The sequence below is a fragment of the Fukomys damarensis genome, unplaced genomic scaffold (assembly GCF_012274545.1).
Source record: "Fukomys damarensis isolate Sample0158 unplaced genomic scaffold, DMR_v1.0_HiC HiC_scaffold_2, whole genome shotgun sequence".
Lineage (NCBI taxonomy): Eukaryota > Metazoa > Chordata > Mammalia > Rodentia > Bathyergidae > Fukomys > Fukomys damarensis.
The window spans coordinates 49,665,709-49,691,435 of NW_022900914.1; the positions used below are offsets into that span (position 1 = coordinate 49,665,709).

Genomic DNA, 25,727 nt, shown 5'->3' on the forward strand with positions numbered 1-25,727 from the left:
TGGGCTGCCCGACTAGCCGCCCGACCCCTATAGGACCTCTCCAGAACCGCTCTCCCCAGAGATCCAGAGGCGCTCTGGATCAAAAGAACACACTACTCCTTCCTGCAGTCCTTCCCTGGCACAGAAGTAAGCATTGAGTGAGGCTAAGGACAACCATCAGGCACAAAGCTGGACACCTGAAGAGGGATTTGCGCACGCGCTCTGGGCCTGAGGAGCCGCTAAGGGCCACAGTGGAGAGACGCGTCGTGGCTAGTGCCCTCTGCTGGAGAAGGGGAGACTGTGAGGAGAATCTGGATTATTTAATTGCAGGCTTTTGAGTGCTAACGGACGGGCTAGTTAAAACAATAGCAGTAAATCCTGTTTCGTCAGCTGTCTTGGTGAAAAATATATATATTTTGCTGCAACTCAGTATTACCAACTATGTGGGGATACAAGCGTCATCGTGTCTTTATAATGGGAATGCAAAATAACACAAATTTGCATAATAGCATTTAGCGCTTTTATATTAAAAAAAAGTTAAACTTTTGGTACTAGTGCACCCATTTCTAATAATGTAACCCAAAGAAAAAATCGACCAAGTGTGCAAAGACGTTTGTGCAAAGTGTCGGGTGAGCTAGGATTTGATAGACAGGGGTTCAAGTTACAACTGTAATTTACCAGCTGTGTGAGATCATGGGCTGTTTCCTGAACCTCTTGTCTGTTTTCCTCATTTGTAAAATGAGAATTTTAATGACAGTAATTCATCAGGCTGTTAGATGAACTAAGTGAATCTGTCAAGAACCTGAAAGAACCAGGTGTATAGACCGGTAATCCTAGCATTTGGCTGAAGCTGAGGATCACTGTGAGTTCAAGGCCAGCCTGAACTATATAACGAGATCTTGTCTCAAAAAAAAAAAAAAAAAAGACCTGAAAGATAACTCACAATGGTGGGTAGAAGTGGGAACTAAATGATTAAAGAGTTGGCCAATCCCGCTACTACTAATCTTTTCTTCCCCATCTCTCCCCTCAAAATATTTCTAGTTATTCTAGATAATACATTCTCATGGTTCAAAAATCAAAATAATATTGGGCCAGGGATTTAGCTCAGTGGTGCCACCGCCTGCCTCACAAGTGCAAGGTCCTGAGTTCAGTTCTTGGTACAAAATAATAATAATAGTAATAGAAGAAGAAGAAGAGGAAGAAGAGGAAGAAGAGGAAGAAGAGGGAAGAAGAGGGAAGACGAGGAAGAAGAAGCATGCACTACTCCATCCCCTGGCCCTCACAGCCAACTCTTACTACTACTTTCTTGTCTTCTTGGTATTTTATTTAAATCCAAGCACACAGGAATGTACAGTCTTTACCATCTTCATTTCTTAAGCAAAAGGTACTGTGTACATTTGCACACTGCTTTCTTTTCTGTTCATCTCTCAAAGTCCTTCATGCAATGTCATCCGTTTCAAGGGGAAGGAGAACAAAGGGACTAACAAAATCACAATGAAATAGATAAATATGCCATGTTTTTTTCTCTTTAAATCAAACATTTGTAAACAAGAAAGCACATTAATCACAGAAAAACAGTTTCAAATAGCAGAATAAGCCATCATATTGTCTTCAACAGCAACAGAGGACACAGGAAGGGGTAGGGAAGCTCCAGGTGCTTAGAAAGGTGGAAATGGGCTTTCCACCACTTAACTGGAAAAAAAAAAAAACAAAATCTTATCATTTGAGAATCCTGATTTAACTCTAGAAGAGGATCACCCACGCCTTGTCTGCTCAGGTCAGTGAGGTGGGGATGGGGAGCAAATAAGCCTGGGTTGGAAATAGGGCTGCCCTTGCTCAGCCACAAAAGATGTCACACATGAATCTGGCTTGTGAGGCTGCTACATCCCCTTTGACAAATGAGCATTTTTTCCCTCCTCATATAAAAACAACTCAGAGACCATCCATGATGCCTTATGCCTGTAATCCCTGGAGGATCATAGCCAGGTGAGTTCCAGACCAGTTAGGGCTTTAGAGTGGGTTCAAGGCCAACCTGAGCCATACAGCAATATCATATCTCAAAAAAATAAATAAATAAATAAAAATAAAAACAAGTAAGACCAGGCATGATGGTATATGTGTGTAATCCCAGCACTTGGGAGGCTGAAGCAGGAAGAGTACCTCAAGTTTGAGGCCAGCCTGGAGTACATAGTGAGTTCAAGGCCAGCCTGAACTGTAACAAGACCTGGAGAGAGAGAGAGAGAGAGAGAGGGAGGGAGGGAGGGAGAGGGAGAGGGAACCACACAAGCTAGGCATGGTAACACATGCCTGTAATTCCAGTATTCAACGAGCTGAAGCAGGATGATCAGCATGAGTTCAAGGCCAGCCTGGGCTACTTAGTGAGCTCAAGACCAGTCTGAACTATATAGTGAGACCTTGTCAGCAATGAAACTAAATGAGCACAAGACAACTATGAAGTAAAGAAAGCCTCTGAAAAATTATATATACCATATAAGTGTATTATAATACAATAGTGCAAAATGAATTAAAAGTATCTAAATGCTAATTGTTTTTGTATTGGCTATTTCTGTATGAAAAGCAAGGTATCACATACAAGTTAGCTACTCCACAGGTATGTTATTGCTGGGTTTTTTCCCCTTTACTTCAAGTCTTCTTTCAATATATAAATAATGACTAATTAAGCTGAATGCAGAATCATTTTAATAATGGGGTTTACCCACAGGGAGAGGCAACAGTCAATCCGTGGACATCACTTCTCCCTCCTGCTAAAAAGAAACTCAACTAGCAGCCTCACTGACAGGGAGCCAGCCTGGGGGTGGCCATAGTCCACAGTGGCCCTGCAGCACATCTGCCAGGATAGAACCTAGCATGTCTGCCTGCCTCCCCCAGGGAAGGGACTCATGGAGAGAGGTGAAAGCCTCTAGAGCTGTCCAGCAGGGCCTGGTGCACAAGCCTGGGAGGCAGAGACCCAGGTAGGACAAAGTCAAAGTCATGCACCCTGCTTGCTTAATATATTCTAGGACACTGTCTAAATCAATACAGTAGAGATTGTGATCATTTTTCTTTAGGTGCACAGAACTCAATGGCATAGACACATAACATTTTTTAACCAGTTTCCTCTACTTGATACTTTGTTACAATTACAACAACAATGTTGCAGAAAATGTTGCAATGAATCACTCTGAAGATAGCAGGTGTATCTGTAGGATACATCTTGGTCAGATAATAAATGTATCTATAATTTTTCTAGATATGGTCTCTATACCCTCAATGAAAGAGAAATGATATGAAAAATAAAGGCTTGAAAAAAGCACTGCATACTCATATTTGTCATTATGTGATAGCTAACCCGGCTTCATCTTGAGCCTTACCACCACTGTATGCCTGTGCTTGGACAAAGCACCCAAAACTCACATCCTGTTTGGCAGAAAATTTTCTGTGGCTGCAGGATATTATGTAGCTCACCTAGAGTGTGGAACTTCCTTTTGCAACCCCCCCCACTATCCTGGAATAGTTCTGATTCTGTAAAATTCCACTCTCTCTCTCCCCTTGAGCCCTCCCCAACTGAAAGCATGATTTAAAAGGAGAAATGAAGTTGCTTCTTAGTGCTGAGAAAACTTTTGGGGCTCTAGCTCCTTCTCAGACACTGGCTTTAAATAAATGGACTCAAATCTGACTCAGAGCATGGCACATCTCCATAGTTCTGACTTGCTCACCTATAACACTTGGAGGTCCCAATGAGATTGCCACAATGGATGGATTGGCTCTCTGGGGTACCTCCTATCTGCAGCAGCAAACTGTAAGGGAGGCACCCCCCGAATGTTTCAGGACCCTGCAGTCTCACTGCTGACACTGAGGGGGCTGCAGAGATTCCTGAAACACCATCCAATTTTTCTGGAGTCCATCTGGTCTGGTCTGAAGGTAAGGATTCTTCTTCTTCTTCTGGTGAGGAATACTAGTCCTTGACAGAGGCATTCCCTGGGCCCCTCCTAAGGTCAGAACACTGATTGAAGTGGCCCACTGGTCTGGATGCAAGTCAGCCAATCTGGGAAATCCCTGGGGAAGGGTTTGGAATGCTTTTAACCTCTAAATAGCTGGTGTATGAATGGGTGAATGACTAGAAACGGGCAGCATAAACTGTGGGCTGTCCGGTCTGTGCCCCACAATGAAGAAGGGAATTTCTCCCCCTCAGAGTTATGGGGTCTGAATGAGGTCATACCATGATTCCATGGACGAATCTAAGAGAGGCCAAGTGGATGCTATTGCGATGAGATAAATAACCCTAAAGCCTGGTCAGTCCTTAAAGTGGCTGAGAGGCCCAAAGCCAATTGACCAACTGTGTGTTCCTCCCCACAGAGGAACACTCCCTTCCTTTGTCGCAACATTGTTCAAGGGTGCACCACATAAACACTAAGGCTTTTTTCTCCATTTCTGGATGCCCCCATTGTCCCCAAACACTCAGACCTATATTATTTCTCCAAATTGCGGCCATCCTCTTGCCTCTTGCCACCAGGACTCCCCTGACTGCTTTCCCACTTGTCTTATTTTCCTCAACACTGTCCCTTCTGTGCATTACATGTCATACTTTGGGACAGACCTCACTGGCTCCAACAAGACCAAATTCTCTATCTTCCAGGCAGATGTCCTTGGCTTCTTCCCTTGAACCAAAGCCAACTGATTGGCATAATGGAGGTGCCTTTCCATTTTGAGTTTGCCCTGATTTTGAGTCCCTTCTTCTGGTCCATCTTTTCGGTCACCTTTCTGTCTTCCCTGTGTCCTACCCACAACCAAGTGCAGGAAAATATTTAATTCAGTCAGTTTTCACTCATTAGCTTTTTATTGATCTCTACCTTGGGCAGCCCTTGCCTGATCATGTCCTTCAATGCTTTCCCTCTTGGTTTTCCAACTCCTTAAACCAAGCTTTGACCGTCAGTGGCCCTGACCATCAGTGGCTCTGTTGTCCTAAGGGCATATTTTTCCCTCCCTTTGTACTCCAGATCCTTGCAGGTAAGGCCATCCTATGAACTTTACAGAAGGATTTTGGAGCCTCTTTGCCATTCTCCAGTGGAAACATCAGTGGGGTCCGAGCCTTCAACATCAATACAAGGATCCTGGTCCCTCCTGAGGCTTATGGAAACTCTTAAAGGAGACTCACCTTTAACTCTACAATTCAGGTATTGTCAGGCCCCTCTAACCAGTGACCCCTTTGGTATCCTTTCCCCCACACTGCTTTGTCTTCTTCTCTTTTTATTTGCTCTTATAGCTTCTATTTTTGGGCATCTCCTGCCTGCCCTAAGTCTCTCTACCACAGGGTTGTCATCCTCACAACCTGTTACACCCCTGGTTTGCATGCTTAGAAATTTTTCCTCAGGATTTTCTTATGGTTATGGCCTGAAAATGTCAAAGAACAAATGTTACACTTTTTGCAAACTCAAGTGGCCCTCTTTTGGTGTGGGATGGCCCTCTGAGTGCTCCCTCAACCCTGCCCAGGTTCAAGTGTTTGGAGGGCTGTTACTGGGTCACCAGGACACCCTGATCAGTTCCTTTACATCAACTCCTGACTTAACTGAGTGCAGCATCCTCCTCCATGGCTAAAGGTCTGCACCAGAAAGGCCTATTCAAAGTTGCTTGCCTCCAAAAACTGTTGTCCCCCTCATGGGCAAACTCCAAAGAGATAAAACCCAGTCCTAGTGCTGTGGAAGTCCTCCCCTGTCCACCTCTTTATAGCCCTAGTTTGCCCCCTCTCCTGTCTGCCCCAACCCATCTGCCCCTGACTCCCTTGTTTTTTTCCTCTACTTCCCCTCCTACCTCTTTCCCCACATGAGAACATCAGCAATCCCAGAAGGAGGTCACCACCTCGTGAAGATGCAGTCCAGAGGCTCTCTTGCTTTTGAGGGAAGCCCCACCTCCTGATGGGACAGAACCAGAAACCCACCAATTCCTGGTATATGTTCCCTTTTCCACTTCTGACCTCTACAACTGGAAAACCCAGAATCCAGCATTCTCTGAGAAGCCCCAGGTTCTGATTTTCCTGATTGAGTCAATCTTTAGGACTCATCTACTGACCTGGGATGACTGTCAACAGTTGTTATTGACCCTGTTCATAACCAAGGAGTGGGACAGGATTAGGTTTGAGGCTAGAAAGGTTTTATTGGGAGGGTGTTCAGACGTGGAGGCCCATGAATTGCTGAAAGAAGGCTTCCCCTCAGAGTGCCCTGAATGGAACCCAAATTCTTCAGGGGGGAAACCTTGCACCAGAACTTGTTGAACAGGATCCAGGTAGTGGCTTAGAATCTCATAAATCTGTCAAAAGCCACTGAAGTAACATAGGGACCAGAAGAATCCCCCTCTGTGTTCCTAGAGACTCCAAGAGGCCTTCTGGGTTTACACCCTATTGAACCCCTTGGCTCCAGAGAACAACAGAGCTATAAATCCAGATTTTGTTGGCTAGTCTGCAGCTGATATTGGGAAGAAATTACAAAAATTGGAGGAATTCCCAGGAATTAATACATCTCAGCTGTTAGAAGTAGCTCAAAAGATGTTTCACAATAGGAATTCAGAAAAGCAAAAATTGGCCATAGCTGTGGCAGAAAGATCAGCCAAGAAACAAGCAAAGATCTTGGTAGCAAGCTTTTGAGGGTCCCCACAGGACTCAACTCCAGGAAGCCCAAAGGACAAGTGTCTAGAGAGCCAGGAGGATGCCCACTATTGGGCAGAAATCAATGTGCTTATTGCAAGGAGAAAGGCCACTGGAAACATGAATGCCCCCACAGGCCCTCTGCCCTGCTACTATCCCTCCCCACATCTGGGAGAAAGGAAGATTCAGACTGAGGAAGCCAGGGCTCCTCTCTTGGTCCCCAGGAGCCCATGGTAAATGTTGAAGCAGGGGGCAAACTGGTCCACTTCCTGGTGGACACTAGCACCAAGAGGTCAGTGTTAAAAATGCTTCTGGGAGAGCTTTCATCACAAATCATTCCCATCCAGGAAGCCATGGGAGCAGTCCAAAGCTGCCTGCTTACGAGGAACAGTGCTGAGTCTGGGATCAAAACAAATTACTCACTCCTTTCTGGTGATACCAGACTGCCCATTCCCCTTGCTGGGATGAGACCTAAACTAAAGGTCACCATTTCTTTCACTATGACTGAGTCTCAGATGTCACTCCCTTCATACCAACTGTCCTTGACCACCGCCCTGTTTGAGGCCTATCTCTTCTCAGGGGAAGAAAACAAAGAGGAAACAAGCCCCAAGGACTTATTAGACAGACTTCAGGCAGAGTTCCTGAAGGTGTGGGTGGAACTAACCCACTGGGTTTGGCTGCTTACCACCCTCCAGTGATAGTTGAGCTCTTGTCAACAGTCACAACTGTCCAAATTCGAGAATACCCCATGTCTCAGAAGGTCAGACAGGAGATAGCCCCTCACATTAAGAGGCTGCTGGACTTTGGGATATTAATTCCCTGTGAGTCTCCATTGATCACCCCATTCCTGTCAGTACAGAAATCAGGGATGTTAGATTACAGGCTGGTCCAGAAATTGAGAGAAATCAACTGGTGAGTGGTAGCTCTGCACCCTACTGTTGCCAACCCATATATCCTCCTGAGTTTGCTGTCTCCTGAGCACCAAGTGCATACTGTGCTAGATGTAAAGGATGTCTTTTCAGTGTTCCCCTTGCCTCAGCTAGCCAGCATATCTTTGCCTTTGAGTGAACTGACCCAGTTTCCAGAAACTCAGGTCAGCTCACCTGGACCCAGCTGCCTCAAGGATTCAAAAATGTACCCACTCTGTTTGGTGAAGCCCTCAAGAAGGAGTTGGTGAGTTTTAAATTCCACCACCTAACCTCATCCTGCTTCAATATGTGGATGATTTGTTCTTAACTGCTACCAGCTATTCAGAATGCCTGAAGGGGGTGCAAGAGCTTCTTCAGCTGCTAGAGGAGTTGGACTACCATGTCTCAGCCAAGAAGGCACAACTCTGTGCCCCTAAAGTATTGCACCTGGGGTATGAAATCTCAGAAGAAGAGCTCTGTCCCAGGCCAGGAAAGGGGCCATCCTCCAGATACCCACACCAATTACCAACAAACATGTATGAGAATTCCTAGGTGCAGCTGGATACCTGGGTTTGCTGAGATAGCACAGCGCCTCCATTCTGCCGTGGGAGGAAATCAGCCCCTAGAATGGGAAATAGATGAAGAAACCTTCCAGAATCTGAAAAGAGCTCTGGTACAGCCCCAGCCTTGGCACTGCCCGATATTGCCAACCCTTTTCATCTGTTCATCCATGAGGTAAGAGGGATCACCAAGGGTGTCCTAACACAGTCCTTGGGACCCTGGAAGCATCCCTTGGCCTATCTCTCTTAAAGATTAGATCCCAGGGAAATGAAAAGATGAAAATAAAGTGTTTGTAGATGGGGAGGGGAGGAGGGGTGAAGGGAGGGCAGAGGTAAGGGGAAAAAATGAGAATCAAGACTTGTCATGTAGAGGTACAAGATCCCAACAATTAATGTAACTGTGCTGTATCCCTAAAATGTACCAATAAACTCAATTAAAGCTGGAAAAAAAAAGATTAGATCCCGGGGCCTCAGGATGGCCTTCATGTCTTTGGGCAGTAGCTGCCACAGATTTATTGGTCAAGGAGGCTGATAAGTTGACCCTCAGACAGGACCTAGTCCTAACTGCCCCTCATTCAGTAGAGACTCTTCCTAGGGGAGCTACTAACAAATGGATGTCAAATGCCCACCTCAATCATCAAAGCCTCTTGTTCAGCCAGCCTCGCACAGACTTCTCAGCAGTGTGGGTTCTCAATCTGGCTACAGTGATGCTGGATGATAACTGACATCCCAATTCACAACTGTGAGGAGGTGCTAGACCAGACCCAGGGGGTGCTGATTGGACTTAACAAACACCCCTTGGCTGAGGTGGATGCCATACTCTTCATAGATGGAAGTAGTATGGTGGTAAGCAGGGTACAAAGGGTGGGGGCTGCAGTGACTACAGCTGATCAAGTCATTTAAACCCATCCTCCGCCCAAATGGACCGTGGCCCAAAAGGCAGAACTGATTGCCTTAGCCCAGGCCTTGAGATGGGGAAAGGAAAAGAAGATAAATGTGTACACTGACAATAGGTATGCCTTGCTACTCTACATGTCCACGTGAGCATTTACAAGGAAAGAGGGCTCCTGACAGCCATAGGAAAGACTGTCAAGACTGCCCTCTTACTTCATTTGACATCCATTTGTTAGTAGCTCCCCTAAAGAGAAGATATTGTCTCTCTTAGAGGTGGTATAGCTTCCCAAGAAGGTAGCCATCATTCATGTTTGGGGTCACCAAAAGGACAACAGACCTGAGGCTAAAGGAAATCAGTTTGCAGATCATGCAGCCAGAAAGGCAGTCCTGAGGCCAACTGCACCCTTGATCATCCTGCCTACCATGAGTCCTCCTCCCCCTTTGCTCCCGACTAGCCCCACTTACAATACAGAGGAAGATAAAGAAGCAAGGTGGCTGCAAGCAAAGAAAGATCCCCAAGGCTGGTGGAAATGTCCAGATGGTCCCATCTACTTCCCCCAGGCATTAGGACAACAGCTCATCCAGTGGCTGCACTTGGTCATGCACTGAGGGGCTCCAAGATGGCTGAGCTTCTAGCTCCAAGATACTGCTTCTCAAAGTTGCAGGAACTGGCTCACCTCTCTTAGGCACCCAAACTGTTTACAAGTAAATCCCCACCAGAGCCCATCTGCACCCCTTGGGTTCAAATTCCAGGGTTGGAATGGAGAACACTGGGAAATGGACTTCACAGAGAACAAACCACCAGTGGATGGCTATCGCTACCTCCTGGTTTTCATAGATACCTTCTCAGGTTGGGCAGGGGTCTACGCTACTTGGCAGGAGACTGCCACTGTTGTGGCAAAGAAGCTTCTTCAGAAATCAATTCCCAGATTTGGACCACCAGTATCCACTGGATTTGACAATGGCCCCACATCTGTAGCCTCTATAACTCAGTCAGTAGGGCACTGGGTATAAAATTGGAAACTCCACTGTGCCTACTGACCCCAAAGTACAGGGCAAAGGGAATGGATGAATCAGACCCTAAAATCTACTCTAATCAAATTGACTTTGGAAACTAGTGAAGGGTGGATCACCCTGCTGCCCCTGGCTATCATTTGAGTAAGGTGCACCCCTTATAAAACAGGTTTCAGTCCTTATGAAATTATGTTTGGAGACTCCCCTCCCCTGCTCCCCAAAGTAAAAGTGAGGTACTAGAAAAATTTTCCAACCAATCCCTTTTAAAGTACCTCCAGTCTCTCCAACAGGTACAGAAAACTGTTGACTCTCAGGTACAGTCTACTCAGCCCCTGCCCAGCTCTATACCATGCCACCCAATCCAGCCTGGGGATACTGTCTTCATAAGGCTTCTCAGAATGAAAGAGCCACTCCAGCCTGGAAGTGACTGTACACAGTCATCCTCACAATGCCCTCAGCTTTCAAGGTTGACAGAATCTCAATGCAGATTCACCATTCTCTCATCAAGTGGGTGAAACCGTGGACTGCTGAACTAGGTCCTTTAAAACTAAGGCTAGTCCAATCATGATTGTGATGCTTGTCCTTATTGTTTTGGGGATGATGGAACCAAGTTCTGGAGAAATGTAATGAGGAGAGCTGTGCTCCTTTCTCCTCACCTCCTTTAGCTTGGTAGAAATTCTAGGTAGTGTTACTTTTGGTACCATTTGCCCCCAGCAACCTCTTAGGTTGCCCAAGGTTGACCTCTGTAAATTGGTTAGGAGAGATCAGAGAGGCTACTACTATCAGTTTATAAACCTGGGAAGCCGTGATTTTTATGCATGCCCAGAATTCAATCTGTTTGGACAGCAGGGTTGTGGGTCCCCAACTGATTTATAAAGTCTTAACTGGGGCTATGTAAAGATCACCTTCCTATAGTGGGAGACCAAATGCCATTAATGTATCATAGTTTGGAAACACGGGTACCGAGTCACAATTATGATACAAAGGCCCAGGGATTCTAAATGGGCCACAAGACGGAATTGGGGCTTCTGCTTCTGGCTCCCCAGATGACTAATTCCTGACCCTGGGGCAATCATTACTTTTCAGAACTGGTTGCTAAGCTGGGCACCAAGACAGCCAATAGGACCCCTAATGAAAATAAAGAACCCCTTGCTTGAGCCTTGCCCTGTTAACCCTCCCTCAAAGTTTCTGCTCTTTGCTACCAATAGAGCAGACCCCTCACACATACTGCCTCCCTCCATTCTGGGAGCTATCCACACTATGTTAAACTTGACTCAACCAGACCTGGCTCAGGACTGTTTGGCCCTGTCTAAAAGCAAAGCTTCTTTGTTATGTGGCTGTGGTAGCCTTGGACCTAATAAAAAACTTAAGTACTGCCTTAGCATGCACCTCTACAAATCCCCCCTTGACAATTGGTGAAGTTTATGGGAATGCAACTTGTCTGGCAACTTCTTATGAGTATGTCCCCTTCCCAAGCTGTATGTAGCCAAACCTTGACTCTGGAAACCTTGAAGGCTTATTTTGCCCCTAACAGCATTTGACTATCTGGTACCTCAGGACTCACTAGGTGTATTAAAACTCCTGAAAGAGTTACTGCTAGACCTGAGGTCTTGTGCACCCTAGCCCAAGTTCTCCCTCAAGTATATGTGCATGGAGGATTTCAGGGATGGGCTATCATAGCACCCCCAGAACTACCATACAGACAGAAGCAAGTAACCCCCATAGTCATTCCAATTTTGCTAGGGTTGTGGGTAGCTAGTTCAGTGGCACTTGGAACTGCTGTATTGGCTAGAGGAGAACTTGGACTGTCAGCTCTATCAGAACAGGTAGACAGTGACCTAGGAAACCCAATAAACCTTTGAGACTCTTCACTCCCAAGCAGAGTCACTAGCTGAGATGGTCCTCAAAAATCACAGGGGCCTTGATCTAGTGCTCTTGTCACAGGGGGATTATGTGCTGCTCTAGGGGAGGCATGTGTTTCTATGTCAACAAGTCTGGTGTAATCCAAGATACTCTTCAAAAGGTCAAGGAAAGTCTGGATAGACGTCAGAAGGAGAGGGAAAGTAAAAACTCGTGGTATCATAACCTGTTCAGTTGGAGCCCTTGGGTAACTACACTCAGCACCAGAGTGGTTTGTCCCCTCTTTTCTCATGCTCTTAATTGCCCACCCCCCCTTTTTTGTACTGGAGATTGAACTCAGGACCTTGCACTTGCAAGGCAGGCAGTGGAACCACTGAGCTAAATCCCCAGCCCCAAAACTTTTTTTTTTTTTTTTTTGGGACTGGAAATTGAACTTGGGTCCTCATGCTTGCAAGGCAGGCAGCAGAACCACTGAGCTAAATCCCCAGCCCCAAAACTTTTTTTTTTTTTTTTTTTTGGTACTGGAAATTGAACTTGGGTCCTCATGCTTGCAAGGCAGGCAGCAGAACCACTGAGCTAAATCCCTGGCTGGCCCCTATATTCTTAATTGGATAATGAACTTTGTAAAACATCACCTAGCCTCTGTTAAACTGGTATATATGAGATCCTACTATGATCTCTTGTATAATCCCTTGCCCACTCGAGAGGCTCTCATCGAGTCAATGCTTTGATATCATGCTTAGAGGAGTTGGGAATGTGATAGACAACCCAACTCCATCTTGAGCCTTACCACCACTGTGTGCTTGTGCTTGGGCAAAGCACCCAAAACTCACATCCTGTTTGGCAGAAAACTTGCTGTAACTGCAGGATGTTGTGTAGCTCACCTAGTGTGTGAGACTTTCTTTTGCGCCCCCCCAACCTGGCATGGTTCTGCTTCTGTAAAATTCTACTTGTTCTCCCCTTGAGCCCTCCCCAGCCACATGCATGATTTAAAAGAAGAAATCAAACTGCTTCTCAGTGCTGAGAGAACTTTCTTGGGACTAGTGCCCTGTCAGATGCCAGCTTTAAATAAATGGACTCAAATCTGACTCAGTGTGGCAAATCTCTATAGTTCTGACTTGCTTATTTATAATAATTATGGTAAAACATACATAATATTTACCATTTTAACCATTTTTAAATGTACAGTTTGCTATAGGACTGGGGATTTAGCTCAATGGTTCTGCTGCCTGCTTCACAAGTGCAAGCTCCCAAGTTCGATCCCTGGTTCCAAACAAACAAACAAACAAACGTACAGTTTGCTGGTACTACTTACATTCATGTTCATGTACGACCATTACTTTCCATCCACCTTCAGCACTTTTAAAATCTTTCCACATGAATACTCTGTACCTAATAAATTCTAGCTCCCCATTCTCCCTTCCCCTCGCCCTACTGCTACTCTTCCCATCTCTGTAAATCTGATTATTCTAGATTCTTCCTATAAGTAGGGTCATACAATACTTGGGCTTTTGTTTCTGGCTTATTTCTGGCATGATATCATTATAGCTCATCCATGTTATAGCATGTGCTAGAATTTTATTCCTTTTCAAGACTGAATTAATATTTCACTGTATAAATATGTCACTTTTTGAGTATACATTTTTCCCTTGATAGACATTTGAGGTATCATCACTTTTCAGCTATTGTAAATATGCATACATTTAAATAAGCATAAATAAATGTACATCCCATCCCCAGGATCCCTATGCAAAGCAACTTTTTTTGGGGGGGTCTTTCTTTTTAGGGGGAGAGCGTTGTTTTGTTTTGAACTCAATGCCTTGAAATCACAGTGATCCTCCTGCTTCACTCCCCCACTCCCCATGCTGAGATTATAGGTGTGGACCATCACGCCCACCTCCAAAGTACCTCATAATGCCAGTACTCCGAAGTTTGTTTTGTTTTGTTTGTTTTTACCAGAGATCAAACTCAGGACCTTGGCTTGCAAGGCAGGCCCAGCCGGGTGAGCTACACCCTGAGTCCAATGCCAACATTTTATGTACTGTTCCACAATGAGCCTCTGGAAATTTAAGCATTTTAAATGCAAACATCAGCTTCCTATATATGTATACTGTACTGAACCTTGCTTTTCTCCCTGCTAGACATTATATCTTGCTTGGAAGTCATCCATATTTTTCTGTTTTGTTTTGTTTTTTTGAGACAGGGTCTCACTATGTAGTTGAGACTGACCTGGAACTCACTATGTAGTGCAGGCTGGTCTTGAACTCACAGTGATCCTCCTACCTCAGCCTCCCGAGTGCTGGGATTACAGGCATGCGCCACCACGCCTGGCTGGAAGTCATCCATATTAACATGTATTGACTGCCTGCCATACCTTTCTTATTTTCATCTCTAAATATCCTATTCTTCTGAGTGGCTTTAACAACCTTTAATGAATGTGCTGAGTCTTTTATAAAAAACCACCAGGCCTCAGATGGACTAGGAATACAACACAGAAAAGATTCAAATGCTTCTCAGTACTGAGAAAGGGGATCTTCACCACAGTGTGTGCTGCACAAAACGGAACATCTGTCCTCATCAGAATGGAATCCTAGGTATCATAAGACATAGGAAGGAATCAAGGGTAAGAGAACTTCCCTAAGGAAAGAATGCCATTTTCCAGAAGGGTGTGGGTTTTCAGGCTAAAAACCTCAGAGCAGAGATAAAGGCAAATGGCAAATCAAAGATGACAAAGCCAAATGTGGAGAAGGACAGACAGAGGGGAGAGAAGTACCTGCACTAGCTGTATACCAACACTGTCCACGAAGCAAGAAAAGCATATAAGGATATAAACAGAACAGAAAGCAAAAAATGTTAACATTACAACCTAAGAAATTAAACTTTTTTTCACTGATGATATGACAGGCAAAGAAATGCCAAAATAATATGAAAATTATTAGAATTGATAAAAATATTTATGGAGGTAGTTGTATAAAAATCAATATGCAAACATCAATTGTATTTCTATAATCAAAAATGAAAATTATGTAATTTTGAAATCAAACTGACATTTTTTTTTCTTTTTTGGCTTTTTTATCTTAAACTGGCCTTGAACTAGAAGCGATCCTCCTACTTCAACCTCCTGAAAGCGGTGATTATAGGTGTGCATTACCACTCCCGGCTTCAAACTGACATTCTTATTAATAATAAAAGATGTGCATAACACAAAATTATAAAATCACATTTGAAGGTATAAGGTAGCTTTAAAAATGCACATTTAGGGGTCAGGGATTTAGCTCAATGTTTCCACTGCCTGCCTTGCAAGCACAAGGACTAAAGTTCCATCCCTGGTACCCAAAAAAAAAAAAAAAAAAAAAGCACATTTAGAACTTGATAATAAACTTTTAGAGAAGAGCAAAAATAGCCAAGAAACTCCTGAAAAAAATAAAAAAAGCTGATGGGAGTGGAAAACTGCCTATTTTAAAGTCATAGTAATTAAGGCAATATGATATTGATGTGACATTTTTTAAAATGCCCAGCAAAAGAGTCTAGACCTAAAACAAGCAAATTTATGAAAATTTGGTATATGATAAATTTTACATTGTTGGTCATTGGGGAAATATAACTTCAACAAATGGTGCTGGGACAAGTAATTATCCAAATTCAAAAGAAAGAAGAAAGGTAGAAAAACAAAGAGAGGAAAGAGGAGAAACTGCTAGGCACATCAACTCCACAGGCCATGTCTGTTTCAGCCAAAGTTGGGGCTCTGGTGACCCTCACTGGGCAGAGGTTTACAGTGCAGATGCCTCCCAGGCCCCTGCTGTAAAAGCCTCCATTCTGGAATCTTCAGCAGTTCGGAATATTCTGATTAATTCATCCTTAATTGGGGTCCCAAAAACATTATTTTTACCATGAATATGGTATCATCACAAAATATTGCCAGTGAGGGCTGGGGATTTGGCTCAGTGGTTCCAGCGCCTGCCTCACAAGTACAAGGACCCGAGTTCAATCTCCAGTACCAAAAAATAAAAATAAAATAAAATAAAAAATATTGCCAGTGAGTCATCAAAAGAAAATGTAAGGATGCTGATAATGGCAATGACGGCCAAAAAGCAAAACAAAACAAACAAACAAAAAATAAACCAGGTGTGTTGGTGCATGCCTGTATTAACAGCACTCAGGAGGCTGAGGCAGGAGGACTGCTGTGAGCTTGAGACCACCCTGCGGTACATAGTGAGTTCCAGGTCAGTCTCAACTACATAGTGAGACTCTGTCTCAAAAAACAAAACAAAACAAACAGACAATGATGGTGATGAGTATGACAATTTGTAATCTGCCTTGATGCATGTAATGTGTATACTTGGTCTTGAATCCTTTGTACTGAGATTAAGCATGCTGGATGTTTTCCAGTTGTATTTTAGAAAACATAGTGTTCAGTGAGTAAATTCAGACACTACTCTTGTTAATTTAAATAGTGGGTTTTCTTTAATAGGAAACTAATGGGTTTTCATCAACCTTTACGTGTAAAAAAACAAAGTTTTCATTCATCAATTTGAAAAAAAGAAAAAAAAATGATGGCTTCCAGGACCACAGGCTCACCTGAGGCTTGAGGTCCTCTTCCTTATTCACTGGTTACTGGCAGAATCCAGTCCTATGTGAATGTGGAACTGAGGCCTCAGGAACTAGATGCTATGTTTCCTTCCTGCTACATGGCTTTCTCCATGACGTGGCAGTTTGCTTTTTCATAGTAAACAAGAGGATCTCTAACTTCTGGAAAGGCTGAATCCTTGTAAAGAACTCTCCTCATTAGTTTAGGCTCACTCAAATAACCTCCCCTTTGATAAACTCAAAAATCAACCAATTTGAGACCTAATTTACATCAGTAAAATCCCTTTGTTAGTTACCTAATATAATCGTGGGAGTGAAATCCCATGTATTTGTAAATTCTGCTCACACTTAAGGGATTTTACAGAATGTATACAGAAGAGATACAATCCTGGGGTCTTTTAGAATTCTGTCTACTACAACTCTTCACTAAAGGAACTCCTAAAAGGTGTACTTCATTGAAAGAAAAATAGCTCAAGATGAGACACAGAAGAGTAAGAAATATTAAATATTAATATTAATCATAGGAATAAATCTCAATTATTGACTTCTTAATAATATATCTGATAGGTAAGAGTAACAAAATAATGATAAATTATTGGTTTACAAAAATAAGTAAATTCAGAGTATGATTGTCATACTCAGGAGGCTGAGGCAGGAGGATTGCTTCAAAGAACTCTAAAGATCAAAAGAGGTCAAAGAACTCTAAGATTTATGCATAATTTGAAAGAAATTTAAAGATATTAAGATATTAAATATGCAAAGTTAAAAATACTACTCAAAAATTTAGAGTAACCATAAAAGAACAAAAACAGAATGTATACTTACAAAATAAGAGAGGGTTTTAAAATGGGAAAACAGCCCCACTGTAAGATGCTCCCAATCTTTCTTCCCTCCTTCACTCAGACTTGTACCCTCGTCTTCCAGCCTTTTCCAGCTTCTTCCCATCTTCCCTTATAGGCATTTCCTCTAACTCATCAAGAGAAAGGAAAGTCTGAATTTCTGGGCAGCCCAGTTCTAAATACAGATTGCTCATGGTGCTTTGCTAGCTGTCAAAATCAGCAAGGCCAGAGATTTCTTCAAGGGCTCATCCACTTATTTCAGCCATGTGTGTTTCTGGTTCTTTTCCCTACAGATTCCTAGCCCACTCAGGTTTCTTGTCAGTTTCCACACTAAAGCTGCAGCCCTTAGAGATTAACAAGGATTCCTAGCTGCTAAATTATGTGAACTAAAAGTTACATCAGGTTGTGCACAAGTCTGGGCTAGCCAACTTTTAAGGCTCTGGGGTCTTTGAGAGCAGACAATAAGTCTTCTTTCCTCTGTTTCTTTTGTTGTTGTTCTTGTTTTGTTTTATTTTGAGACAGGGTCTTGCTATGTACTTCAGGCTAGCCTTGAACTCACTATGTAGCCCAGACTGGCCTCAAACTTGTGATGATCCTCCTGCCTCAGCTTCCTAAGTGCTGAGACTACAGGCATGCACCACTACTCCCAGCAACTGTTTCTTTTTCTTTTTTTTTTTTTAGGTACCAGGATTGAACTCAGGACCTTGTGAGGCAGGCGCAATGCCACTGAGTTAAATCCCTGGCCCCAGCAACTGTTTCTTGTACCTAAAGACCCCCTTAAGATTTTGCAGCAATGACTGTCTATTGGTCTGGCCAGAACTAACAAATGTATGGAGAAAAGATGGGATCTCATGTCCCCTTGCCAGTAATATTTAGGGCAAAGTAGTAATTCTGTTCAGCTTCCTAATCCTGCCTTGTACTAGCTGGGTTGCCCTGCTATGAGACACCAAGAGTGTTGGGGGCATGATGACACTCTGCTTTAATGCCAGTACTTTTGAAGCTGAGGATCACAAGTTTAAGCCCAGCCTGGGCAATTTAGCAAGTTGTCTCAAAATTTAAAAAAGTTAAAAGGGCTAGGGATATAGCTCGGTTGTGAAGGTCCTGGGTTCACAAAAAAAGAAAAAGGAGGAAAAGGAGAAGGAGAAAAAGAGGAAGAAGAGGAGGAGGAGGAGGAGGAGGAGGAATAAGAGGAGGAGGAAAAGGAAGGAAAAGAAGTATATCTGGTCAGCCCTTGGTAAGCATCTGGGTGCAGAGGCTGGAGGTGGCCATGGGAATCAGTAAATGACCAGTGTACAGGGAAAAGGAGGCAGCTTAGAAGGTGAGCATCCACCCTTCCTCACCTTAGAGGAGAACTGAAAGCAGAAAAGGCTTAATATAGTGGCAAAGTTGAGAGCAAGGCCCTCTGGGATAAGTGTTTTAGGGTATCCTGAGAGGAAATGAGAACATAAATGATGGGTAACAGAGGGGCTATTCTAAGGGAAACAAGATCTGGAGATGTTGGGGTTCTAAGAAATACCACAGGAGCATATATATGTAAAGATGGGACAATGAGGTTTGAGGTTATACCTCAAGCAATTTTAGAGGAGCGTATGGATTAGAGTGTCTCAGCCAGGTTAAGCTTTGACAATACCTATTTTGGGGTCTTTGCACTAGAAAGGAGATGCCTAAAGTGTGTGGGGAAGCAAATCCAAGCATATAACATGCATGACTCCAGTGTTCCTTACTAGCAGATACATCTCAGGACCTTCTTACAGATGCTGCTGAGGAAAGATGTAAAGGGAGGCCACAGAGCTGAGGTCCAACTCACCAAGCAGCAGGCAGTCACTGCTTAAGGTTGCTTCAATCTAGGACAGTTCATATTCATGCTGCCAGTTCTTGGAGGTGAGAAGAGCATGGGTCTCATGATAGGCCAGCTCCCACAATCTCCCCAATATCTGAGGGAGAGCAGCTTCAGAGTAGGCTGATCTGGGTGGTGACTAGAGCACAGCAGAACAGGAAGGACAAAGGTGCTGACAGTAGATGCTGACCTCCTGTCTCCCCTCTCTGTTAGGGGAAGAGGCTCCTAGCAGGAACAGGTGGGAAGAACACTATTGGGCCCAACGCCAATCCTGTCTTCACACGTCACATCTGTAGCTGCTATGGAGATCTCAGGGATGAGATTCCACCAGAGCTGCTCATGTTGTCCAATCAGGTTAACCAGAGTAAGGAGGAAAGAGCCAGGACCACAGACCAGGTTGCTGAATGGAGCCCACAATAGAGCAGAGACTGCCAGCCTGCCACTGGGATGTTCGAGTGGGTGAAAGGAAGGCCAAGTTAAGGCAGACTGGAGACCACCAATGAAGCAGGTGTGGAGTCTAAGACAAACTTTAAGAAGGCATTCACTCTTTCATTTGTTTAAGCCCACAGTTTGAACCTGAGAGTGGATTCTCTAAATTTTGTACCCTGGGCATATGATTGCCTTACCCTAGTTCTTGCCACCAAAGCCAGTGATCAAGAAAGTCAGAGCTTTCTTGAGCCCTGTGTAGACTAAACTTGTTTCCAAAAGTAAACCTAGATAATGTGAACTGATTTAAACTCCAGGAACCAGGGAAGGTCCTGAGTTCAATCCCCAGTACAAAAAAAAAAAAAAAAAAAAAAAAAAAAAAAGATGCATCCCCTCCCTCTTCTATCTGAAGAGAAAAAGCTCTCCCTCCTGAGCCAGAGCTCATGGCAGCCCTCTTTCTGCTCCTTTTCAGGGTTGGGAGCATCTATAATGCCCCCGGGGGGGAATAGCTTTGGCCCTAAAACAAGGTCCCCTAATATAGCCATGGGAATATCTACTGCAGCCATTAATCTACTTTTTTGCAGGCCTGGACAACTGCTTCCCCTGGGGTTTGGAGAGAGAATAGACACCCTTGGAAAAAACTGACAAGAAACTTCACTCCAATTCCTAAGGGAACTCAGTATTTATTTTCCATAGGTGGGGGAAGATTCAGTTCCCACCTCCAGGGTTCTGAAGATCAGGAATCAGAATGGGGCATGGGCTTGGAGGGGAGCAGCCATACTTGAGGGGTAACCTTTACTAGCTCTGGCCCAGTCACCTCGGGCTTGGGCATACCTGTCTGGATGACATGTTGGTCAAGTGAAGAAGTACCTTGTTCTTTGGCCTCCTGGGGCACAGCAGAGCTGAGAAGTACTTGGGTGCTCCTGTTCCTCATGCTCACACCAGGAGCTAACCTCATGGTTTCTGGCTGCACCACCGGCTTCCACAGCACCTGGGATGAGGCCTCGAGGATCCGGGGTGCTATTTGGGGCCACCCAAAATCCTGGTCTTCCTTGTCAGCAGGCTCCAAGCCCTGTGGAGGTACCCGGGTCCGGCCAGCCCACACCTTACCCAGCATCTCAGCCCCCACCTCCCAGCCATGGGGCCACTTGGCACTGGGCCACTGTTTAGAACTAGAGCTTTGAGAAACTTCAGCATGCACAGAGTGCTTGGGGAAGAAGTGGGCCCCACAGCTGGGGAATGGCACCTTTGCCCTGGAGGATGGCAACAGTGGGCCTAAATTTAAAGCGGGGTCTAGGCCCGAAGCACCAAGAACATTAGGCTGGAAAGGGAAGAAAGCTGCTGGGGAGACACGGTCGCCAGGCACAGGGCCTTGTGGTCCGGCTCTGGACTCCATCTTGCAGCGCCTCTTGAGCCTGCGGTAGGTTTCCAAGGGATGAGACTCAGAGTCTGGTATCACGACCTCAGCCTGGGGGCGCACCCAGTGTCTGGGAAGCTGCTTGGGGTCCAGGCGCGCTGTTGTAGCCTTGCAGCCTGCCAGGTAGTGAGGCACACCCAAGCGTCCCGGCTGGTGCAACTGCACAGACACAGAGGGGCTGAGCATGGCGGGGTTGCCCCCAGAGGGGCAGGACACGCCCGAGGCCATGAGAGACATCCTCTCCGTCAGGTTTAGCAGCCGGTCCCCAGTTGCATCTGGCTGGGGGTAGAGGTCCTCGGGCAACAAGTAGGAGCCCAGGGGTTGTCCCCTCTCGGCAGAAGCCAAAGGGCTGGCTACCTGGGACAGCTCCAGGGAAGGGAGGGGACTCTGAACACACACCGCCTCCCCCGACTGTCGTAAACTTTCGTTCGAAGACCTGGCCAAGAAGAGGTGGCTTCTTGCCTGGCTGTCAGGTTCCTGCAAAATTCCTCCAGCTCCTGCCTTCTGAAACAGCTTAGGTGTAGCCTGAGAGCCCGGGGTGCCTCTCAGCTCCGGAGAACGCTCCTGGGAGCCTCTAGCCAACAAGGATCTTCCTAAAAGGATCCGGCCTGGGCTCCCAGGATTCTGGGGGAAACGCATAGGGGAATGAGAGATAGAAAAGGGAGAGACGTCAGGTGGAGGAGCCCCAAAAGCTCAGTCGAAGACAGAGCGCGGCTCCGGTCAGAAGTAGGCTGAAGGCTGGGCTTACTTCGTCTTTGTCTTCTTCGTCTTCTTCTTCTTCTTCTTCTTCTTCTTCTTCTTCATCTTCCTCTTCAAAGTCTTCCAGACTCTCGTAGGCTGGCGCATGCACCACGGGCACCGAGCCCTGAGCCCAGGTGTCTGTCACGCATGCCAGCGGCTCCTCGTCCTCACCCCACGAGGGATCCTCGGCCACTGCAGCGTCTCCCTCGTCCCGGGCCAAGAAACGCCACTCAACTATCTGTAGCATGGCTTCCTTGGACTGGCTGACAGTGAATGGAATGCACTGCGGAAGTGAGGAAAGGTCTCAGCCTGGAGAGGAGCAGCGAGAGAGGGAGCACAAGGGCCTGGAAAACCTAGATCCAGGCCCACCTGCTGGTTCAGGTAGACTTGGAAGGCAGAGTCCATGACTCGAGCTAACAGGTCGGCCAAGATGTCTCCCACCACGTCCTCGCCCTCCTCCAGCGCCAGGAGCGCGATCCACTCCGCCTCACTGAGCCGCCCGGGAACTATATCCACCTGCGGCACTGGCACGGTGGGTGGCCGCACCTTTTCCACCTTGGATCTGGTCGCGCCACGGTCTCGCACCTGTCTCTCCTGCCTCTGTGGAAATGAAACGGGGCTCTCAGGACAGGAAATGGAGGAGCAGACCCGAAGAGCAGCTAGAAGCTAGAAGGAAGCTTTCTCAAGTTGTTTAATGGGAAGAAAAATGGGCAAGGGACACATTTACTAAGAGGCTATAACGTGACTGATGCTTTTGGTGTATTGTGACTGATGATTTTTAAGTATTTGATGTAAGTATTTCAATTTTCCTAACAGCCCTCTGAGTCCACTCAGTAAAGAAACTGAAGCTTGATAGAACTTAGCTATCACTTGTTTGAAAGAATACAGTAAACCCAGGGTATGAATCCCTAACTCCATGGCCCCTTGCTATTTACAGCAGTGCAAAATCTCCAAAGTTCTTGAGTTCAATGAACTTGAGAATAAAGAATCAATAAGCACACTGGAAGCACTGGTGCTATTTCATCTCTTTCACATTTTTACCTATGTATTTTTAATCCCCATTTTATTTAATTTGCCCAGGATCACACAATTAGAAAGTAGTATAATCTGAATTCGTATACAAGTGTGCCTAAGTCTGTAGTCTGAATTTATCCTGCCTGCCAAACAAAAACATTTTCAACAGCATAAAAAGGATAAATATCCTCAAACATATTAAAAGTTCAAAAGAGCTGGGCATGGTGGCGCACACCTATAATCCACTAGGAGGCTCAGTTGACAGGAGGATCAGTTGAGAGAGGCCCAGTCTGAGCTACACAGTGAGTTCAAGGTGAACCTGGTCTATACAGTGAGACCTTATCTCAAAGTAGTAAAAACTACAATAAACCAAATAAAATAAAATAATGTAAGACCCCAAGAATAAGCAAAAACTGTAGTATTTCACAAAAGGAAAAATGTAGACTAATAAATATTTGAAAAGATGTCCAACCTTTTAAAAATATCAAAATATATGAACTTAATTTAGATTCTGATTTTTAGGTCATCAAAGTAGAAATTATTTTCAAAATTAGAATAGTCAATGTTTTGGTAAGGTACACAACCAATATTCCAATATTGAGACTCCTCAAAATGCTAAAAATAGAAATTTCATTTGACCCAGCTATTTCCCTTGTAGGTATCTAGAAGACATTCTTAACCAAAAGAGTTAAGATGTCATATTACAGAGATACATGCATACCTATATTTGTAACAGCACCATTCATAATAGATAAATCTTGGAAGTAGCCTATATGTCCACCAATAAATGGACAAAGAAAATATGGCATTTGTATGTAATGGAATGCTACTCTGCCATAAACTTGAGTCATTTGTAGGAAAATGTACACACCTAGACCATAATGCTAAGTGAAATAAATCAGACACAGAAGCTTAAGTATCACATGGTTCCTCACATATGGAAGTCAAAATATAAATAAAGAACAAAATAAAAGACAGTAAGAAATAGGGAGATAGATCTTTTGCAAGTGGGAAGGGGACCAAGAGATGGAGGGAGTGTGAAGGGAGGGGTGAGGAAATGGATAGAAAAGAATTAAGATGTGTTGGGGCCAGGGATTTAGCTCAGTGGTTCCAGTGCCTGCCTTGCAAGCGCAAGGGGCCAAGTTCAATCCCCAGTACACCCCCCAAAAGAATTAAAATGTGTTATGTATATATACCAATTCCCCATCATGAATGTAATCATGATGTACTGCAAACATGTACTACTAATAAAATATAAAAACTGAAAAAGATATATTTCAATATATTAGCTGTGGTATTATTTATAATAGCAGAATACTGAACACTTGTCTAAGAAAGAAAGAGTAGATGGTTAATTATGCTGTATCTGCATAATGAATTAAAGTAACCTTTAGGAAGAATTTGCAATAGCATATGTAAACGCTCATGACTGAATGTTAAGTGAAAGAAACAAGATACAAAATTGCACATTAATTATAATGTGAATTATATAGACCAATATATATTAGAAAACATCAAAATGATTACAGAAGGTATATTTCTTTCCTATTCTCTTCTCTATTTTATAAGTTCACAACAATGAATTTGTATCCTTTTAAAAATCAAGAAAAACTGGTGTGGTGGCAAAAGCCTTTAATCCCAGCACTGGGAAGCTGAGGCAGGAGGACTGCTGCAAGTTCCAGGCCAGCTTATATTACATAGTGAGTTCAAGGTCAGCCTGAACTACGTACATAATGAGGCCCTGTCTTGACAAAACCAAAATAATAACAACAATAATAATAATAAAGAAAAATCCACATAAAAAGAAAAAGTCTAGCCCCAAAACTTACTTTAGGGACATGGTAATTTATTAAGTTAGTTGGAAGTTTACCTCCCCACAAGTTTCCCTGAACCTGGTTCCTTCCAAAATTTACCTCCAAGGGTGATATTACCAAATCTTTACCTACTGCTTACCAGTCTTATTGCTTGATATGTAACATTTCCTAAAATTCATTCTCTCCTCAAATCTGGTGTTTTCTAACCCTTATACTGAACTCAAAACTCCTTATGCCTTATTTCCCCTTTTCCACTAGCAAGAACACTCAGCCCTGTGGTAAGCCCAGGGTGGGACCCACAGCTCTGGCCTAGGTTGGCTGGAGCAGAGCGGACAAGGTGGGGATAGACTCCTCCCAGGCTCTCATCTGACACACTCGATGGTGACAGTGCCTAGAAGTGGCCTGACAAAAGGGGATAGATAATCTTTTTGCACAAAGACCCTTCAAATCTGTTGTTTTGTTTTGTTTTGTTTTTTGAAGACAGGGTCTCACTATGTACCCCAGGCTGGGTTGGAACTCACAGTGATCCTCCTGCCTCTGCCTCCCGAGTGCTGGGATCACACGCATGCGCCACCACGCCCTGCCTGTTTCCTTTATTTTAAACTATCTTGGCTTTTAAACAATTGGACTTTCAGGTGTAGCGTCGGCACTGTTATTTAATCCATGTTTTTTCCTCCAGAAAAATTCTGCAAAAAGATGATATATGGATTAACACCTCTCCCTAAATACTCGACAAATTCTGGTTTATCCGCTGAAATAGGTAACTACTTATAAGAGATTTATCGCATGTATTGGTTGTTTCGAAATTCACTTCTTGTCCTCGGGCTCTACATCCTTAACTTTCCCTCAGGGTCCGAGCGCTACAAAGCGTGTGAGTGGGCACGGTGCAGATGTAGGCTTCCGGCCCAAACCCCGACTTGGCTTCTTGAGTCATCCTGAGCTCCTGGGCGCCGTAGAACTGGCCCACTATAAGCGACACCGACCCTACAGGCCGAACCCCAGGTCAGGCGCACCCCTACTTGAGCTCAAGCTCACCGAGCTTTCCTGCGCCATTGCAGCCGCTGTAGCTCCGACGCGAGTGTCTCAGCTGTCTCCTGGGCTCAAACCCCCAGCAGAGGTAGCTGCCTGCGGCTGCCTAACGGTCGCCTCAGCAACCGGGCCCCTTCAGTTACCCCGGCAACCTTGCCGCGCGCCGTAAAC

The 25,727-nt window shown here is 44.6% G+C and overlaps 1 protein-coding gene and 1 long non-coding RNA gene across 7 annotated transcripts in view; one reads left to right on the plus strand and one right to left on the minus strand.

Annotated features, from left to right (window-relative positions):
* The window catches only part of LOC104867249, a 27,247-nt gene extending 6,636 nt beyond the window's left edge, over nucleotides 1-20,611 (plus strand). The window contains exons 3-6 of one of the 5 annotated variants that reach the window (XR_004517696.1): nucleotides 4,977-5,153; nucleotides 5,813-8,259; nucleotides 19,470-19,623; nucleotides 20,126-20,611. This is a non-coding gene — a long non-coding RNA (uncharacterized LOC104867249). Of the gene's footprint in view, nucleotides 1-108; nucleotides 1,110-4,976; nucleotides 8,260-19,469; nucleotides 19,624-20,125 lie in introns of those variants that run through there. The other 4 variants (XR_004517692.1, XR_004517694.1, XR_004517698.1 and 1 more) reach the window with 4 other exon arrangements.
* On the minus strand, nucleotides 20,226-25,718 carry CUNH2orf81 (chromosome unknown C2orf81 homolog). Of its 2 annotated transcripts, none has more exons than XM_010631564.2 (4): nucleotides 25,563-25,718; nucleotides 22,246-22,299; nucleotides 21,707-21,982; nucleotides 20,226-21,582 (listed from the first exon to the last, which is right to left on the minus strand). In XM_010631564.2, exons 1-4 carry the CDS (start codon nucleotides 25,578-25,580, stop codon nucleotides 20,278-20,280), a joined length of 1,653 nt encoding a protein of 550 aa, XP_010629866.1. In that variant the 5' UTR covers nucleotides 25,581-25,718; the 3' UTR covers nucleotides 20,226-20,277. The 2 variants fall into 2 exon arrangements, with proteins under 2 accessions (XP_010629866.1, XP_010629865.1); XM_010631563.2 differs by having other exon boundaries at nucleotides 22,069-22,299.
* Between the last annotated feature and the right edge of the window lie 9 nt (nucleotides 25,719-25,727).